This window comes from Meriones unguiculatus, chromosome 6 (assembly GCF_030254825.1).
Source record: "Meriones unguiculatus strain TT.TT164.6M chromosome 6, Bangor_MerUng_6.1, whole genome shotgun sequence".
NCBI lineage: Eukaryota > Metazoa > Chordata > Mammalia > Rodentia > Muridae > Meriones > Meriones unguiculatus.
The window spans coordinates 110,321,614-110,338,233 of NC_083354.1; the positions used below are offsets into that span (position 1 = coordinate 110,321,614).

At 42.9% G+C, this 16,620-nt stretch overlaps 2 protein-coding genes across 8 annotated transcripts in view; one reads left to right on the forward strand and one right to left on the reverse strand.

Moving 5' to 3' along the window:
- The window catches only part of Xkr9 (XK related 9), a 34,700-nt gene extending 31,387 nt beyond the window's left edge, over positions 1-3,313 (reverse strand). The window contains exons 1-2 of one of the 4 annotated variants that reach the window (XM_060385835.1): positions 2,907-3,313; positions 2,245-2,361 (exon numbers count right to left, since the gene is read on the reverse strand). The gene's annotated coding sequence lies outside the window, so the exon portion shown is untranslated. Of the gene's footprint in view, positions 1-2,244; positions 2,362-2,583; positions 2,723-2,906 lie in introns of those variants that run through there. The other 3 variants (XM_060385837.1, XM_021663463.2, XM_060385836.1) reach the window with 3 other exon arrangements.
- An 11,292-nt stretch (positions 3,314-14,605) lies between these two features.
- Lactb2 (lactamase beta 2) overlaps positions 14,606-16,620 on the forward strand; it is a 36,435-nt gene continuing 34,420 nt past the window's right edge. The window contains exon 1 of one of the 4 annotated variants that reach the window (XM_021663466.2): positions 14,606-14,806. In XM_021663466.2, coding sequence (XP_021519141.1) covers positions 14,685-14,806 — 122 coding nt within the window. In that variant the 5' untranslated portion in view covers positions 14,606-14,684. The remainder of the gene's footprint in view (positions 14,807-16,620) is intronic. The other 3 variants (XM_021663464.2, XM_060385838.1, XM_060385839.1) reach the window with 3 other exon arrangements.

Sequence of the window (16,620 nt, forward strand, 5' to 3'; positions counted from 1 at the left end):
GAAAGATGAAATTAGATTCCCATCTCTCACTTTGTACAAAAATCAATTCAAAATGAATAAAGAACCTTAATGTAAGTCAGACTTGAAACTTTGAAATAAATGAAACTTAGGGGAAAAACTCAAAATACAGGCAGAGACAAAGCCTTTCTAAAAAGGACTCCAAAGACTCAGGAAATAATAGCAAGAATTGACAAATAGGACTGAGTGAAGCTAAAAAAACATCTTCACAGAAAAGGAAACAGCTACCAGAGTGAAGATACTGCCTCAAGAATGGCAGAAAAATCTTTGTCACTTACTAGGAATTAATACCTAGATTCTATTTTAAAATCTAGAAAAAGTAAACACTAAAATAACAAATTATCTAACCAATGGACCAATGAATCTAAGAGATAGTTCTCAAAAGAATAAAACGAGTCAATAAACATGGTTAAAATGTTCAACATCCTCAGACATTATAGAAACTTTCATTAAAACTGCTGATGGGGCTAGAGAGATCATTCAGCCAGTGAGAACATAAATTGCTGCTCCAGCAGAGGACCTGAGTTTGATTCCCAGCACCCACCAGTTCCCAACACCCATATCAGGCAACTGACAATTGCTTGTCAACTTTAATTCCAGGGCAGCTGACCCCTCTTCTGGACACCATGGCCACACATTCAGATGTATGCAAACAGGAAGCTACGTAAATGAGAGGCTTATTCAATAAACTGTGATACATATTTGTAGTCAAATGATGCACTCTTAAGAAAAGAAGGCTAAGTAACTTCATTTGAGATGGTTTCAGAAGATCTCTAGGATATATGTAGTGAAAAAAATGAATATAAGAAAGATAAACAGTAATTGTGTTTTTTAACTATGTGTGGAGTAAGGAGGAGGTGAGGGTAGGAGGAAAATGCAATTCCGCTGAAAATTGTAAAGTGGCTATCAACTCCAAAAACTTTTGAAGGGGCTCATTGTCCTGTCGTGCCAAGTAGTCAGCCAACATTAATTCCTTGTAAATAAGCAAGTGCATCCATCTTATCATTATACAAATTTTCCTCCATCTTTAATAAAGGGTAAAATTGTATGTATACTCAAAAATATCATAAAATGAATTGTCTTTATAATTTATTCTCAGTAAATGATTTCGTTTGCCTAGATGGGTAAAGCTGCATAAAAATTTCATGGGTCACACGTGTAAAAATTTAAGAAGCTTACTGAGTTGTTATACAGGTTGAAAAAGATAACCCACACAGACCATAAAGCCCTTAGAAAAAGTACTTGGCACACGGGACTCAAGAAATGGCTGTTAGTTTGCTCTGTTCCTGGTTCCCTGACTATGTAGGCATCACCTTACCAACTCTGACCTCATTTTATTTAACAAGAAAGTTTCCTTTTCCCAGTGTAACACGGTGTGATCTCAGAGCTTCGAAATATGACGAGAAAATGTCCAAATGTCGACTGTGGTTTCATCCGAGAAATGAATGACATTTCAGAGAATTGTTTTTCTTCATATTCTTTACCATATGCTTTAGATTAAAGTTTTCCCCTCAAAATTTAAATATGGAATCCCTAATCTCCAAGTGTGACTGTATCGGGAGAACTTTAAGGAGAAAACAGCCTATCAGCAGCTTCTGGCGGCTGATATTACAAGGACAGTCTCTTTAGAAAGGCTGGCCATGCATCTCAGGGGAGAGAAAACTCACCCAGCTCTGGGTTTGTTCCTCAGTGTCTCAAAAAGGAAGAGGGGAAAGGGGGGCAGGGGGAGGAAGAGACAGCAGAGAAAGGATAGCATAGGAAGAAACAGACATCTGCAACAGGAGGAGAGAGCTTCCCCAGATACCACCCTTGCCAGCACCTTGATTGTGGAATTTCGTCCCTAAAACTGATAAAACGAATTGTAATCCAATGAGTCTGTGCTGCTCTAGGGAGGTAGCTCAGTACTCTCTATAAAGAACACTTAGTGCTCTGAAAGCCCGGAAGGGAAAGGATTACAAAATGCACACACGCAACCTCGTGCATACTGTTTCGTATCATTTTACCAGTTAGGAGCATTTTAAGAGTCAACAGAATAACCCTAGAAGGTATTGTACTGTATTTATGAAACAAGAATGAAAAAGTCTTTACTTCATTTTCCAGACTCTTCCAGAAAAACTACAATCAGGTGATTTCAGAATATTAAAACCAAAATGCAGTAATTGAACTGCAATTTCACGTAGATTTTTTAATGTACATAACTTAATTCAAAGTTATAGGCTCTTATACCTAAATAGTCCATGTGAATATTTATCAGCCCATCCATGAAGAGAATTCCCTTTGCCTGACATCACTCAGCAAAAGCCCAACGGTTCTTCGTAAATGTTTTACAAGGTAGTGTCATTTCTAAGAAACAGAAACTGTATCATATTACCAGAACATTAGACTTAATGGATTCGTTAAACATAGCAATGTCCACATTCTAGATTTAGTCAGAACATAATTCCAAACAGGAAGTAAATCTACACAGCAAACTAAAATAACAATAAAGCCATCATACAGACATCCCACAACTCTCTGAACAATTACATCGTTTTATAACTTGTATTACAGATAGCTCATCTTTACCTCCACAGCGGATCGCTGTTCCAATACCACGCAGGTAAAAATAACACCACCTATGAAATGTGGCTTCTACTTGCGGACTTAATAGGATATTCCACTGAATTTCATTGAGAGATCAACCCAGCTGTGAGGCTAGCTGGCTGCCAGCCAAAATAGATAATCTTTGCCCTTCTACGTGGTCATTCGGCAATAAAGCAGATATTTAAATATAAAACAAAACTGGAAAGGTTTCACTTACAACCAAATTCATTCACGAAAAACTAGACCTACTTGTGACAAATGTAAAAGCCTTCTTTAATTCAATGTCCTGTCTTCAAAATCCTTACCTTGTGGGTTTTATTTCTTCACTGAACACGAGGATAGAAAGAGTGTTTAATTCTTTAGGATCGAACACGAGAATGAAACCGAAGTCCCCTGTTAGTCACATGTGGCGCTCTGGTCTGTTGATAAGAGTCTGTACAACATGACAGTGCAATGACAAACGGTCAGGGAGAAGAAATGCCGTGCTTCCTTCTTCATGTTTACACTCCAAGCCTTAAATTTATCACTTAACTATTAAACAGTTAGAAGACACAATTTGAGGGGACATGTCCTACTCACAACAGCCCCAAAGGTAAAATAAAATGCCTCGGGGAAAACCCAACCAAGGAAGTAAAGCGGAATGAACCCTGCAATAAGCACAGAGACAGTGTCATGCTCATGGATAAACAGATCTGTGAAAACGGCTATATTACCAGAAAAGGATCTACAGATTCAGTGCACTCCCATCCAATGCCCAACGACTTCACAGGTTTAGACAAAAGTCCTAAATTCACAGAGAAGCGCAAAAGGCAACACAGAGTTAAAGCAAAAAGAACAATGCTGGAGGTATCACAATAGCCAGTCTCAAATCATACCACAGAGACACAATAGTGAGCATCGTGGGAAGAGCACAGAAACAGGTGTACAGAGCAATGAAGAGAAGAGATAACCTAGGAGTAAACCCACAGGTACAGCATGGAGAAAAGACGGTCTCTTTCGCAACTTGTGCTGAGCCTGGCACTGGTAAAGCACATCTTTAAACCCAGCACTTGGGAGGCAGAGGCAGGCAGATCTCTGAGTTCGAGGCCAGCCTGGTCCACAGAGTTCCGGCACAGCCAAAGCTATCCAGAGAAACCCTGCCTTGGGGAAAAAAAAAATGATGTTGAGAAAATTGGATTTCCACAAGTAGACAGATGAAACTGTTAAGTCTCAAACTCTGAAACTCTGGGATGAATGACCCGGGTGCCTATTTAACATATCAAAACAGACCTGGCCACCAGGTCCCCCACACCCCCAGCATCCCTCAGTCCCAAGCTGTTACAGGGCATGGCTGGCATGCCCAGCACTCTAGCCTGAACTACCCAGGCCATCGAGGGCAGCTGGGCTGCCCTTCCCTCAGAGGCTTTTCCCTGGACAATCCAGCCCTTTTGCTTACCCGCCCTGTTTTGTACCTTTGGCCTTCTGACTGCTGCACCTGATTCCTTTCTCCTCCTTCTCCTGTCCCCTCCCCCTCTCCCTACATGGTCCAGTTCAGTCTATTCAAGCCCACTCTGGACTCTCCCAGACGTCTCTGCCTACATATCTATAATCAACTCTCTCCTCCACCATACCTAAGAGCAGCCATGTCCTGTCCTTTCCTTTCTACTTCTTTTTTTCATTTAGAAACTAGATCCATATTTCTCACTGGGCTTAAAAATCAATTCAACATAGATCAAAGGGCTTAATATAAAACTCAAAACCTATAAACTGCTACAGGAAATCATAGGTAAAACACTTTAAAATGTAGGCAGAGGTAAGGATTTTCTGAATTGGACTACACGAGAAATAAACCCAAGTATTGACAAATTGGATTCCATGAACTTAAGGGGCTTCTGTACAGCAAAGGAAAGGATCACCAGAGTAAAAAATACTGCATGGAGAAGAAAAAAATATTTGCCAGCTATACATCACACACACACACACACACACACACACACACACCAAATCATTCAATTTCTATGCTAATGAGTTCAACAGACACATCTCAAAAGAGGAAATCCAAATGGCTAATAAACATTTGGAAAGTGCCCAACAGCCTTAGTCATCGTGGAAATACAAATTAAACTGCTGTAAGATTCCAGTTCACTCCTGTCAGCAATGGGTACACATAGAAGACAAATGACGATAAATGCTGGAGAGGGCGTGGGGAAAGAGCAACTCTCACTTGTTCTGAACGGGTATGTAAAGTTTACAGCCACCATGGAAACAGGAAGCTCCACAACAACTGAAAAGAAAACTACCATATGCCACTCACATATTTACGTGTTATTGTAAGTTACTTTTATGTTGCTGTAATAAGACATCATGATCGAGGCATTTTACAAACAACAGTACTTCATTGGGCTTACAGTTCTAGAAGGTCAGAGTCCATGATGGTGGAGCTAAGGCTTAGGCAGCAGGTGGCTGGAGCCGCAGCCGAGAGCTCATACCTCAATCTACAAGCAGGAAGCAGAATGAAACTAGCTCAATACGGAGTCTTTTGAAACTTCTAGGTCCAACCCCAACGGAACACGTCCTCTAACAAGGCCATACTTTCTAATTCTTCACAAACAGTTCCACCAGTTTGGGGGCCAAGTATTCAAACATATAAGCCTATGAGGAGGGTTCTCATTCAAATCACCACATTCCCTGGCTGTGAGGGCACATGTCTTTAGTTCCAGCATTTGGGACGAGGAGGCAGGCAGATCTCTGAGTTTGAGGCCAGCCTGGTCTACAAAGTGAGTCCCAGGACCAGCCAGCCCTACACAGAGAAACAATGTCTCTAAATAAATAAATAAATAAATAAATAAATAAATAAATAAATGAAATCACCATATTCCACTCCCTGGACCACATAGGCTCATGCCACATCTTAATGTAAAACATACTTAGTCCAGCTTTAAAATTCCCCACAGGCTTTCACGGTTTCCATATTGTTTAAAAGTCAAAATCAAAAGTCCAGCATCTCCTCTGAGACTCAAAGAAATCTTTTAATTGTAACTCTCCGTAAGGTCAAAAAGCAAAAGCAAATTACAAAGCAAAATACACATTACTCTACCAAAAAGGAGGAATTGGGGCAGAGTAAGAATGTACTGGACCAAAGCGAGACCGAAAACCCATCCGCGAACACTCCATGTCCCATAGCAGTATCTCTGATGTCAGAGGGCTCAGGCAGCTGTTTCTCCCGCTTTGCTGTAGGCAATACACTTTTCTCTCTTGGGCTGGTTCCACTCCCCGTCTGCAGCTCTCTTCGGCAGATGTCTCATGACTTTGGCATCTTCAGTGTCTTAGGAGTCTGCAGCACAACCCAGGCTTATTATTCACAGCTCCACTCAACTACCTTTCAGGCCCTCCAAGCAGGGACTGCTATGCCACTTGCTTGGTGTCAGAATCTGTGCTCTCTGAAACTATGGAGGAAGATTCCATGACCCCCTTTACTAGTATATCCTTCAAAAGCCAGCACTACTTAGAGGACACAGCCAAGGTTGGCTACCAAATTGGGGTGAACCCTCTGCCCCGTTGAATCACATTTGCAGCAGCTTTGATTTGCTGTTGCTTTTTAGGAGCTGAAATTTCCTTAGGCTTTTTCCATTCACAGATTAGAGTCTTAGCTGGGTGGGATCTTGCCCTGAGGACACCCTACCTTTATTCTAAAAGAGATCAGGCCTCTCCTTCATCTTCTTATCCCTTTCAGTATAGACCTCGGTGCCAACATTGACTCTCGTGGTTCTCTCTTTCTCTCTCAACTGTACATTTTGTATTTCCTTTTGCCTCTCTTGCTGTTTCATTGTAGACCTTTGTTGCAGTGATTACTAATAACCAATATTAGGCTCTCTCAAAATCTCTTCCACCAAAAAAATAAGTCCAGAATTTTTCAATTTGGTTCCATGCAAGGTCTTAGAAAGGGGGCAGAAATCAGCCACGTTCTTTGCCAAAATCACAAAAATTGTCTTAGCCCAGAGCTTCATGTATAACCCTCATCACTGGCTTCCAAGCTCCTACTAGGATTGCCCAATAAGCTGTTTACAGCATTCAACCACTTTTCTAGCCCAAAGTCCCAAAGCTTTCAACAGTGCGCTACAAAAACAGCATGGCCAACTTCATCACAGCAATAGATTACTTCCAGTATCAACATTTCTATGTAAGTTACATTTCTATTGCTATGATAAAACACCTTGACCAAGAGCAACTTACAAAACATTTGTTTGAGTTACACTTCCAGAGTGTCAGAGTCCATGATGGTGGAACAAAAGCATGGTGGCAAGTGGCTGCAGCTGCATCTGAGAGTTCATATCTCAATCCACAAGCAAGAGACAGAGAGAAACTAACTCAAAATGGCACAAGGCTTTTAAAACATCAAGGCTCAAACCCGGTGACACACCTCCTCCAACAAAGCCACACCTCCTAATCCTTCCCAAACAGTTCCACCAAATATTCCAAGACATGAGCCTATGGGGGCCATGCACATTCACTCCACCACAATGTTTATAGCTGCACTATTCACAACACAGGATCTGGAACTTGCTCCTAGACATTCATGAGCATATTTAAAAAATATGATGAGACACACAATAAAATTTTTTTCAACCATAAAAAAAAATGATGCAACTAGAAGTGATTATGTTAAACAAAATAAGGGATACAAGAAAGGAAAAAGAAACACATTTTCTATCATAAGAAAAACCTACATGTAAGTGTGTGTGTGTTTAAATGTGCGTTTGATGGTAGTGAAACTAAAAAGGGGGAAATAAGAGAGGAGGAAGAGCTCTTAACTGGGGTTGGACATAGAGTAGCAGATTCCATGCAATTGTAAGGCAGAGGAGGTAAGTACCAGCTGGAGGGAATGGGGGAGTGTAGGAGAAGAGCAGAACAAATGAGAACAAAGTATGACACACATACATAAAGATGCCACAGTGAGAACTGTGACTTTGTATGCTAATGTCGTAGAACAGATATAACACACACAAACACACAGAAAGGGATCCCAAAGTATTAACATTAACAGAAGACCAAGAAATTTACAACCTTCAGTCACCCAGCATGGTCCTTGAGTTATTTATGTTTGACGAAGCCTCTCTTTCTTTACAAAGATCATGTTCCATGGGACGCGCCAAAGCCATTAAAACTCCTTCCCCATCATCAGGTCCCTGACCTTTTCTTTAACTTTTGAGGGAAGAGAACCTTACCTGGCTGTGGTGGTTTGAATGAGAATGGCTTCCTATGCCCATATATTTGAATGCTTGGTCCACAGTGGGTGGAATTGTTTGGGAAGACTAGGGGACCAGTTGCCTAATGCACGGGCCTGTGAACTGAGCATCAAGCATCACTTTTTTTTTTTTTAATCTGTCCGGCTCTTTCTGTGGGTTCCAAGTGTTTTCTATCCCTGCAGGGGCTCCTTAGCAAATATTTGAACTTGTACGTTTTCTTATATCCTGCCAACTGTAAAAAAAAAAAAACAGCATCCTCTCTTATAAAAGCACTTTTTCACTGAGTAGCCATCTTGGCCCGAAACATGGTTTTACCACCCAAAGCAGGGGCCACACATCCGCGGCAGCATGTTGACATGCTCACTCTTTACTTGTTACTCTTAGAGACCTCAACCTTTGTTCTAAATCTTTTCGCTTTTAAGGACCTCTATATCCACGCACTAGATCAAGCAGGCATGCCATCCCATCCCACACAGAAAAAACCAGCTTCTCTGGGCTTTCTCCCAGACTGCCCATCCAGATTTTCTCCTGCATGAACAATTCAGCCTTGGTTGTCTCTCAGTACTTGCTAGAGGGGCCATGTAACCACTGACATGGCAAGAAGACACACTGTCCCATACGTGTGAGAAAGGCCACCATGTTGAGATTCTCACTGTGGACACTCCAGACCTTGTGGCTCAGTCTCAGTTGCATAGCTCAATACCCGTAGCAAAAACCGTGTAACCACTTCTGATACAGTCTAGGGGTATCCAATTAGTTTTCTCTGCCAGCTAAAGAATAAAAAGGCAGGAAAATCTGAAGCGCAAAAGGTGGCAGCAGACAGACCTCAAACACCGCAGGCAGAATCAGCAGTTGGAGAAAGGCGTTTATTAGGAGTGAGGAAACACAGGAGCAGCAGACACACAGAGCAAAGACTCTGCAGAGCAGGGGGCGGGACTCAGAAAGGCAAACAATCCAGTCTCTTCTGGAGGGCAGGGGCTTTAAAGCCTCTCATGAGCTTTCCTTCCACAGTTCAAGAGTTGAAGACAGACAGGATGGTATTTTGGCCCAGAACTGTTGTGTGACAAGTTCTGATCCAGCCTTCAACTTGTTGAGTCAGCCCATCAGCGGGACCCTGCTGGGGGGAGACAAAAGCCTACAGAGCCTTTGGTTTCAGCTGCCAAGCTTTTGTCTCGAGCAAGAAAGGTGGAGGAAGGAGTTGGCCATCTTGGTAATTTGCCCTAGCAAATTCCCTAGCATTCCTTTATTCCCTAGCATGGCCCCCTCCCTATCTGCCTGCCACCAGGGAATCTGTCAACCCCTGATCTCTCAGCAGAGAAAAAGGCACATTAACACACACACCATATGGAAAAGGACAGCCACATTGGAACTTCTTCCATGGATGCTCCCTGCTCAGGCTGCTCAGCCTCAGTTGTATGCCTTACTAGGCCAGAGCCAGGACCACGTAATCATACCTCCGCAACTCATCTTTGGTTCTGTCAGGTCACTGTTTCAGTGAAAAGTACTACATGACAGACTTTTCTTGGGACGACCCAACAGAACGGTCCAAAGTAACAATTGCATCATCAATGTCCAAATTGATGAACCAATGAGCTTTTGTTTATTGGTTGGTTTGTTTGTTTAAACTGGTGTTACCAACAGGAGTGTGGGTAAGAGGTTACTTAGCAAGAGGCAGGGATGCCTAGAAAGCAGCTGCACTACCAGAAAGCCCACGCCAACAGGGAGATCACTCTGACCTGCCGATCTGCAGAAAAAGATGTTTGGACCTCAGAGCTATGTGTGAGCTGTGCGGAGAGCTGCAGCGCTGCAGTCTTCAGCAGTTGTCATCCATGTCTGCCGTGACTAGATCTTGGTGGGATGAAAACACCTGACATAAATTATTTTGCTGGGTGCTCCAAGTTCTTCTGAAAGGACACGTTGTGTCAGGAGCCATGCCGGAGCAACAGCAAAACAGCTCCAGAACTCATGGAATGTGGCTCACCAGTCAGCACAATCAAGATGAGTTGTCTTGGAGAGGCATAATCCCAAGGGGGTTCATGTCCTGAGTACCAAGCTGTTACGGAGCACAGCTCTGCTTGCTGCCCTTGTGGTCACCACATCCTTCATAACACATGAGTTGTATGAGAACTCTAAGCGGGCTTCCAGCCCCTCACTGGGCAGTATCACTGGCCCTCACAATAACAATGCTTGATCTCTTTGCTGGGACACATTAATGATCCAACCACCACCCTTGAAAAGAACTTACAGATGTGGATGGTCAGCAATGACCACCACCACCTGTAGAAAGAATTTGGAAAAATACACTGTTTAGAAAGGTCAGGTAAAGATGGTTTTGCTAGGGGCTCTGACGTGGAAAATCTTAGGAAACAGTTTGAAGTCCAGGAAAGTGCACTCTGAATAGTCAAGCCAGGGACTTGTTGAGGTTGGTTAGTGAGAACCATACCACAGTCAGCACTAGCTGACGTGACTCTCTCACTGAAGCTGGGCTTCAGGGTGATTAATTTCTTGTACTTATTTTTCCCTCTTGTACTTATTCTTCCTGTTATGATTTTTTTTACAGTAGATACAAGCCTTTCATGTGCAATTAGCAAGCATTAAAAGGAAACTTTAATATTAACATTATTTTTATGCCCCAGTGAGTGGAATGTTATTTAAATTATTATGACATAAGAGGACATAAATAATTCCTAAGTGTAAATTTAAAAAATAATTTCAGATAGTTTGAAATCAGCATTGTCAATTACCTATTTCCCAGGATATCATTTATTAGAAGCCTAAAGATTTTTTAAAGAGATTACATTAACATTAGGGCAATGATAAACCTTATAAATATATATATAAATTGTTATTCTGAACATAGTTGAAAAGAAAGTGAATGGATTTGTGTGGTATCCAATTCCTCTTCTCTGGAAGAATTAAGACACAGTTATATGCATAAGTAATACTCTGGCATTTCTTTTCCAATCAAGAATGAAATTTATTAAAGGTTTAAAGTGTGATGTGTTTACACTGCTAGATACAGACTATAATGAAAAACAGTAGTGACATGAGAAAAGTTCTCATGAAGATCATGCCAATAGTGGATCAAGGTAGCAGAAAATCCTAGATCTACTGAAATATTACAACTGACCTTTAGGTGTGCTCACCTTTTTGGCTTTTTTTTACAAGGAGAAGGCAAAATAGGCTCTCCCTTTTCCATTCAACCATTTTAACAGATTCTGTGAACCTAGTGTTCCTCTCAGGTCTTTCTAATCTGTAAGCTAAACTTATCTAGTCTAAGTTATTTTGTAATAAATTCTAGAAAGTCACACAATTAGGATACTGAAGATACATAAAAGAGAATTAAGTAGGATACTGTCAATGTGATACTAGTATCTGTGGGAGATTGATAATTATCCTATGCTGTCTCCAGATGCAAGTTGTTTTTTTATTGTTTATTATTATTAGTTACATTTTATTAACTATCTCAGCAGCTGTTATGATTTAATAAAAATTATTAATGAGGATTTAAAGTAGAGATGGCTGATTGTTTTTTATATAAAAGTTGAGGTTGGTGACTTTTGAGACTTTTTGAAGATTACTTTTTAAGATAATTGATTTTCTCCTTGTAAACACAAACTGCAGCCTGTGAATGAAGAAAAACTGGCTGAGAAATCTCCTCGCTTGCTCACCTGCTTAACTCATAACAGGTTGTCTAGTTATTAATTATAGCAAGTGTATATGCATTCTTGGGAATAACTTGTTTTCCATGTTTGTTTTTCACCCATAATACATAAAGCATTTGATCACGTGAATGTACAGAGGAATATGTTTTTCTTAGGTATACTCACTGTAATCCTTCACTTGAAAAAAAATAGAATGTAACCACATTGTGATTTTTGTACTGCTTGAAAGATCTTACTGGGATGTACAAGCTGTGGGGAAAAAGAGTAAAAGTGTGGTTTGGAACTCGCTCCTTGGAGATTGTTCCATATACCAAGATGTATGTATATGCGTGTATGTAAGGTGGTTTGGGACTCACTCTTCGCAGTTTGTTCCGTCCACCAAGGTGTGGATGTGTATGTATGTATGTATGTATGTTTGTAAGGTTGGCTCACTCTCTGGAGTGAAGGTGTGTGCATGAATGTACGAATGTATGTATATATGTAAGCATGTGTATATGTATGTGTAAAGCAGAAGCCTGTAAGAGCAGCTAAATAAAGAGAAGTTAAATAAAGAGAAGTAGCTTATTGGAACCTCCCTGCTGGAGTCTGTCTTACTTCATCATCAAGAGTAAGTGTGTGTATGTGTGTTCTTTTTCTCTCCCCTCTTTTCTTCCTTTCTTAGATGCTTTGCTATTACCAGTGGAAAGCCAAAGCTAGAAGTCAACAGACCCAGCTGATGATTATCATAATATGTGTAAGCCCACACCAGGAAGCTACTAGCACTGGCAGATGCCAGCAACTTAATTTTGGCCCCTCAGTTTGCCACTATCAGTTCCAGCCCTGGAAAATTACCCTCAGAAATGTCTGGTGGGCCAGCAGCCAGCAGCCGTGAATCTATTCCCTGACTCAGTTTCCCCCAGTTGGATGTCACAGCTGGTCTTCAAAAATATTGTGCATTACAAAAAAATGATAATTTCATTAGCACTTTCCAAGTTATATTCCTTCTTGTGACCAAAAACAGAAACTTCTTACATGCAGCAAATGTATAGTTTAACTACTCTGAAATATTGAACTGTTTACTTGTCAAGTCATTTCTTCCGTAAGAATGGATGATTTAAAGTGACTATTCTAAAAGCCAGACCAAGGTATCAGATGTATCAATTGCTCATTTATTTCTAAAAGGAGTAGAAAAGGCAGTGAATGTATTCTACATCTCTCCAATCGTATACATTTGTCATAACATGACGGATATCATAAAACCGGCCCATTTTCTTGTAGATAACTTACAACTCAAATTCTTAAAGTGGGAAGCCATGTGTTAATATTTGTCTCCTGGAGAAGAACTCATTACAGAGAAAATAAAACACTTTCACCTTGGACACAAAACCAATCTATTTCCGTGGGCAAGGGTAGGAGAGAAAGGAAGATGGACAAGCTCCTCCAGTCTCCACAAATGGGATCAAGCATTGATGCAAAACAAGTAGAAACAGGCACAGACAAAGCTTGGTTCTCCAAAACTCCATCATACATTTATACAGCGGGGATAAATTATGCCTGTGAAAGAGTTAGGGGCTTCATGGGGTTTTAAGAGTTGAGGATTAACGGGGGCTGGAGAGATAGCTCAGTTGGTAAAGAGTTTGCTCTGTAAACATGATGACCTGGGTGTGAGCTCCAGAATCTATGTGATAATGTGGTGTCAAGTGTCACATTTTTATAATGTCTGCACAGAGGAGCTGGAGAAAAGGCGATCCCTGGTGCTGTCAACAACTGACCAATCGGCCTAAGTGGCAAGTCCAGGCTGTAAAGAGTAGACTGGGCTTCCTGAAGTGACACTTGAAGTTATCAAGTTGTCTTCTGACTTACACAGACACAATTATTTTGCTACTGTTGAGGATTTAAAAGAGATGTCCCTCTCTTCTACCGCTTCTGGTATCTATCCTGTTTGACATTCTGAATCCAATTTAATCATCCTCCCTAGGGTCCTCCTTAGTGTTTAGCTTCTTTAGAGCTGTAGATGGCTGTCCTATATTATACAGCTAATATCTGCTTATTAGTGGGTGTATACCATGTGTGTCTTTCTGTTTCTGGGTTACCTCACTCAGGATGATCTTCTAGTAGGATGGGAGTCTACTATAGCGGGTCTTCTGAAAGGATTCACCCAACAGGGATCAAAGCAGGGCCAAACTTTGGGTAGAGCATAGGGGGTCTTATGGAGGAAGAGAGGGGTGAGATTAGAGGGTCATGGGGGGACAGGAGTCCCACGAGGAGACCAACAAAACTAAAAGATCTGAGCCCAGGGGGTCCTGCAGAGACTGATGCACTAACAGAGGTCCATACATGGAGAGGACCAAGACCCCTGCTCAGAAGTGGCCTATTGGCAGCTCAGTCTCCCTGTGGATCTGTGAGGGAGGGGATCAGGGGTTGCCTCTATCATGAACTCAGTTGGCTGCTCTCTGACCACTCACCCATGATGATGCAGCCTTACCAGGCCACAGAGGAAGAGGACCCAGGCACTCCTGATGAGACTTAACAAGCTATGGGCAGATGGCAATAGTGGAGAACTCCCCTTTTCAGTGGACTAGGGGAAAGAAATGAGGGGAAGAGGGAGGGAGGTTGGGACTGGGGGAGTTGAGGGAGAGGGCTTCTATCCGGATATGGAATGAGTATACTGTGAAAGAAAAAAAAAAAAATCAAGGTTTTAAAAAGAAATAAATAAACGAGATGTTGCGGGGTGGCCCTTGGCAAGAAGCACTCAGGGACGAGTGCTAGGAAAGCATCGGCTGCCAGCCTGCCATTCCTACCTGGGGACTCAGTCACTAGCCCCCACCTGCCTACCCTGAGCCCATCCCGGCTGGTTAACTTTCCAGAGAAGTAACGACGTCATGGATATGCTTGGGCACCAAAATCCGGAGACACAACCAGGCTCTGCGCCAGAGCCGGCTTTCCGCTCGGTCTCGGGCAGCTCTTCGGGACACCTCGGGACACCTAAAGCCACCTCAGGCCACAGCCAGCCCCAGCGCCCTCCGTCCGCTGCCAGGTAGGCGGGGCCGATCACCTGACGGCGCCTGCCAATTCACAGCGCGCGGCCTCACGTGACCGCCGCCCCGCCCGCCCCGCAAGGCCTCACGTGACCGCCGCCCCGCCCGCCGGGACCGGGCTCCGGCTGCGCGCCGTGTGACAGGCGATCTAGGCGCCGGTGGTTCCCGGGGCGGAGATGGCTGTCACCCTGCAGCGCATCGAGCAGCTGTCCAGTCGGGTGGTGCGCGTGTTGGGCTGTAACCCGGGGCCCATGACCCTGCAGGGCACCAACACGTACCTGGTGGGGACCGGCAGCAGGTAAACGTCTCCCCCGACGCCACCTCGCGCGGCGGGAAGGCGAGGAGGGGTCAGGCCAGCCCCCCGCGGGTCCCCCTCCCCGAGCTCCGCGTAAGAAAAGCACAGACCTCCCGCTTCAGAATCCCCGTTTACTTGCTGTCCCGCTGCCCGCAGGGGATGCCCGAGTCAGTTACCGGGAGCCTGTGCGTTGGTGCACACTCCAGTGTTTGGAGTGCAGAGGCAGGGAAGGTCGCTCGAGTTCGAGGCCAGCCTGGTCTGTATAGCCAGTTTCGGTCCTGAAAGCTATTGACTCTGCCGAGGCCATTCTCTTACGGTAGAGGGCAGGCTTTTGCTTCCAGTTCAACCCGAGTCTAAAACCGGGTTGGAGGAGCTGAGTCAGTTTGCTTTTCCTAATAATCGTGTGCAACAAGTATAGCTTGTTTGCATTTAAAGCCTTTGCTATATTTACCCTTCTGGAGTAAAAGAAATTTACAAACAGCTGACTGTAAGGAAGTGGAATTATTCCGAGTCATGTAGGCAAATAAGGTTAAGCCCAGAGTGAATAAAGCCAGGGCCACATACAGGACCTTTAGGCTTCCTGTACACTGTTGGGGAATAGAAAATTGAGCAGCATAGTGCCTGATCTCTAGGAAGCGTCTGGCTGAGCTGCCCTCGGCCCAGTGAGTACACGACATTGTCTTTTGTTTTCCGTGTGTCGTTTTAAATTCATTCTGAAGTCAGTACGGAAATTGCAGAGTCCAAATATAACCCAGGAGAATGCCCTATTGGAGTTCGGCGGGTGGTCCCAGTATATTCAACACAACCTGCTTTTCTTTGAGGGCTAAAACGGTTGGCTTGCATTTAGAGGCTAAACTGTATGAAAAATACACACTGTACCCTTAAACGTTTGAATCATAACAAAATGCTTATGCTGAAAGCGACTTAAAATAGCTGAAACTATCTGAGAAAAAGCAGATCCAGTTTCCCATCTTAAGCAACTTAACAGTTACTAAGAATCAATGTCTAATGATGGAATCGCTCGCTCTACTTGATAATTTTACTTATATAGGTTATTTAAGCAATAAGTAAAGCTAAGATGATTCGCGTGCGGATGATGCAACTCAACATAAACCAAAGGATGACTAGAAACAGATATTAGCTGGGTCCCAATCAGATGTTCCAAGATTTCACTATTTCACCTCAGGAAAATGTCTAAGGCCATAGGTAGCTCTGTGTTGGTAAACCCAGTGGCATTTTTATATTTCTCTTTGGGATTCATTGGCCTTTCTTTCCTTCCTTGATTTGCTAACATACTCTCTAGCTGCTGTTCTCTCCTTCTCCCTCTCTGTCAGATCCTGGCCTTCCTCTAAATGCAGTCCTAACTTCACGTGACTTAATTACATTTATATGTGTATGTGTGTGTGCTCACACACCATGGCTGGAATATTGAAGTGGGAAGTTATATATATATAAATATATATATATATTTATATATATATATAACTCATAAGATGCGACTCTTCTCCTCTCACCCCATTAGTCCTGGGGACCAGACTCAGTTGTCTGACTTGGCAGCACCCTTCCCACTGCGCCGTCTCTCCTGCCTCCTCCTAACCTCTTGTGACGATTCGCCATGACTGTCAACTTGACTGATTTAGAATCACCTAGAATGCAACTTCTGGGAGGGAATTTCAAGAGAAGCTTAGCTGAGGCAGGAAGCCCTACCCTGAATAGCAGAAACATACTCAAGTGCTAAACCGAAGTTTTGAGGAGAGAAAGCAAATAGAGCACCAAGTATTCCTCTCTTCTCTCTCTGCCTCCTGCTGCACAAAAAA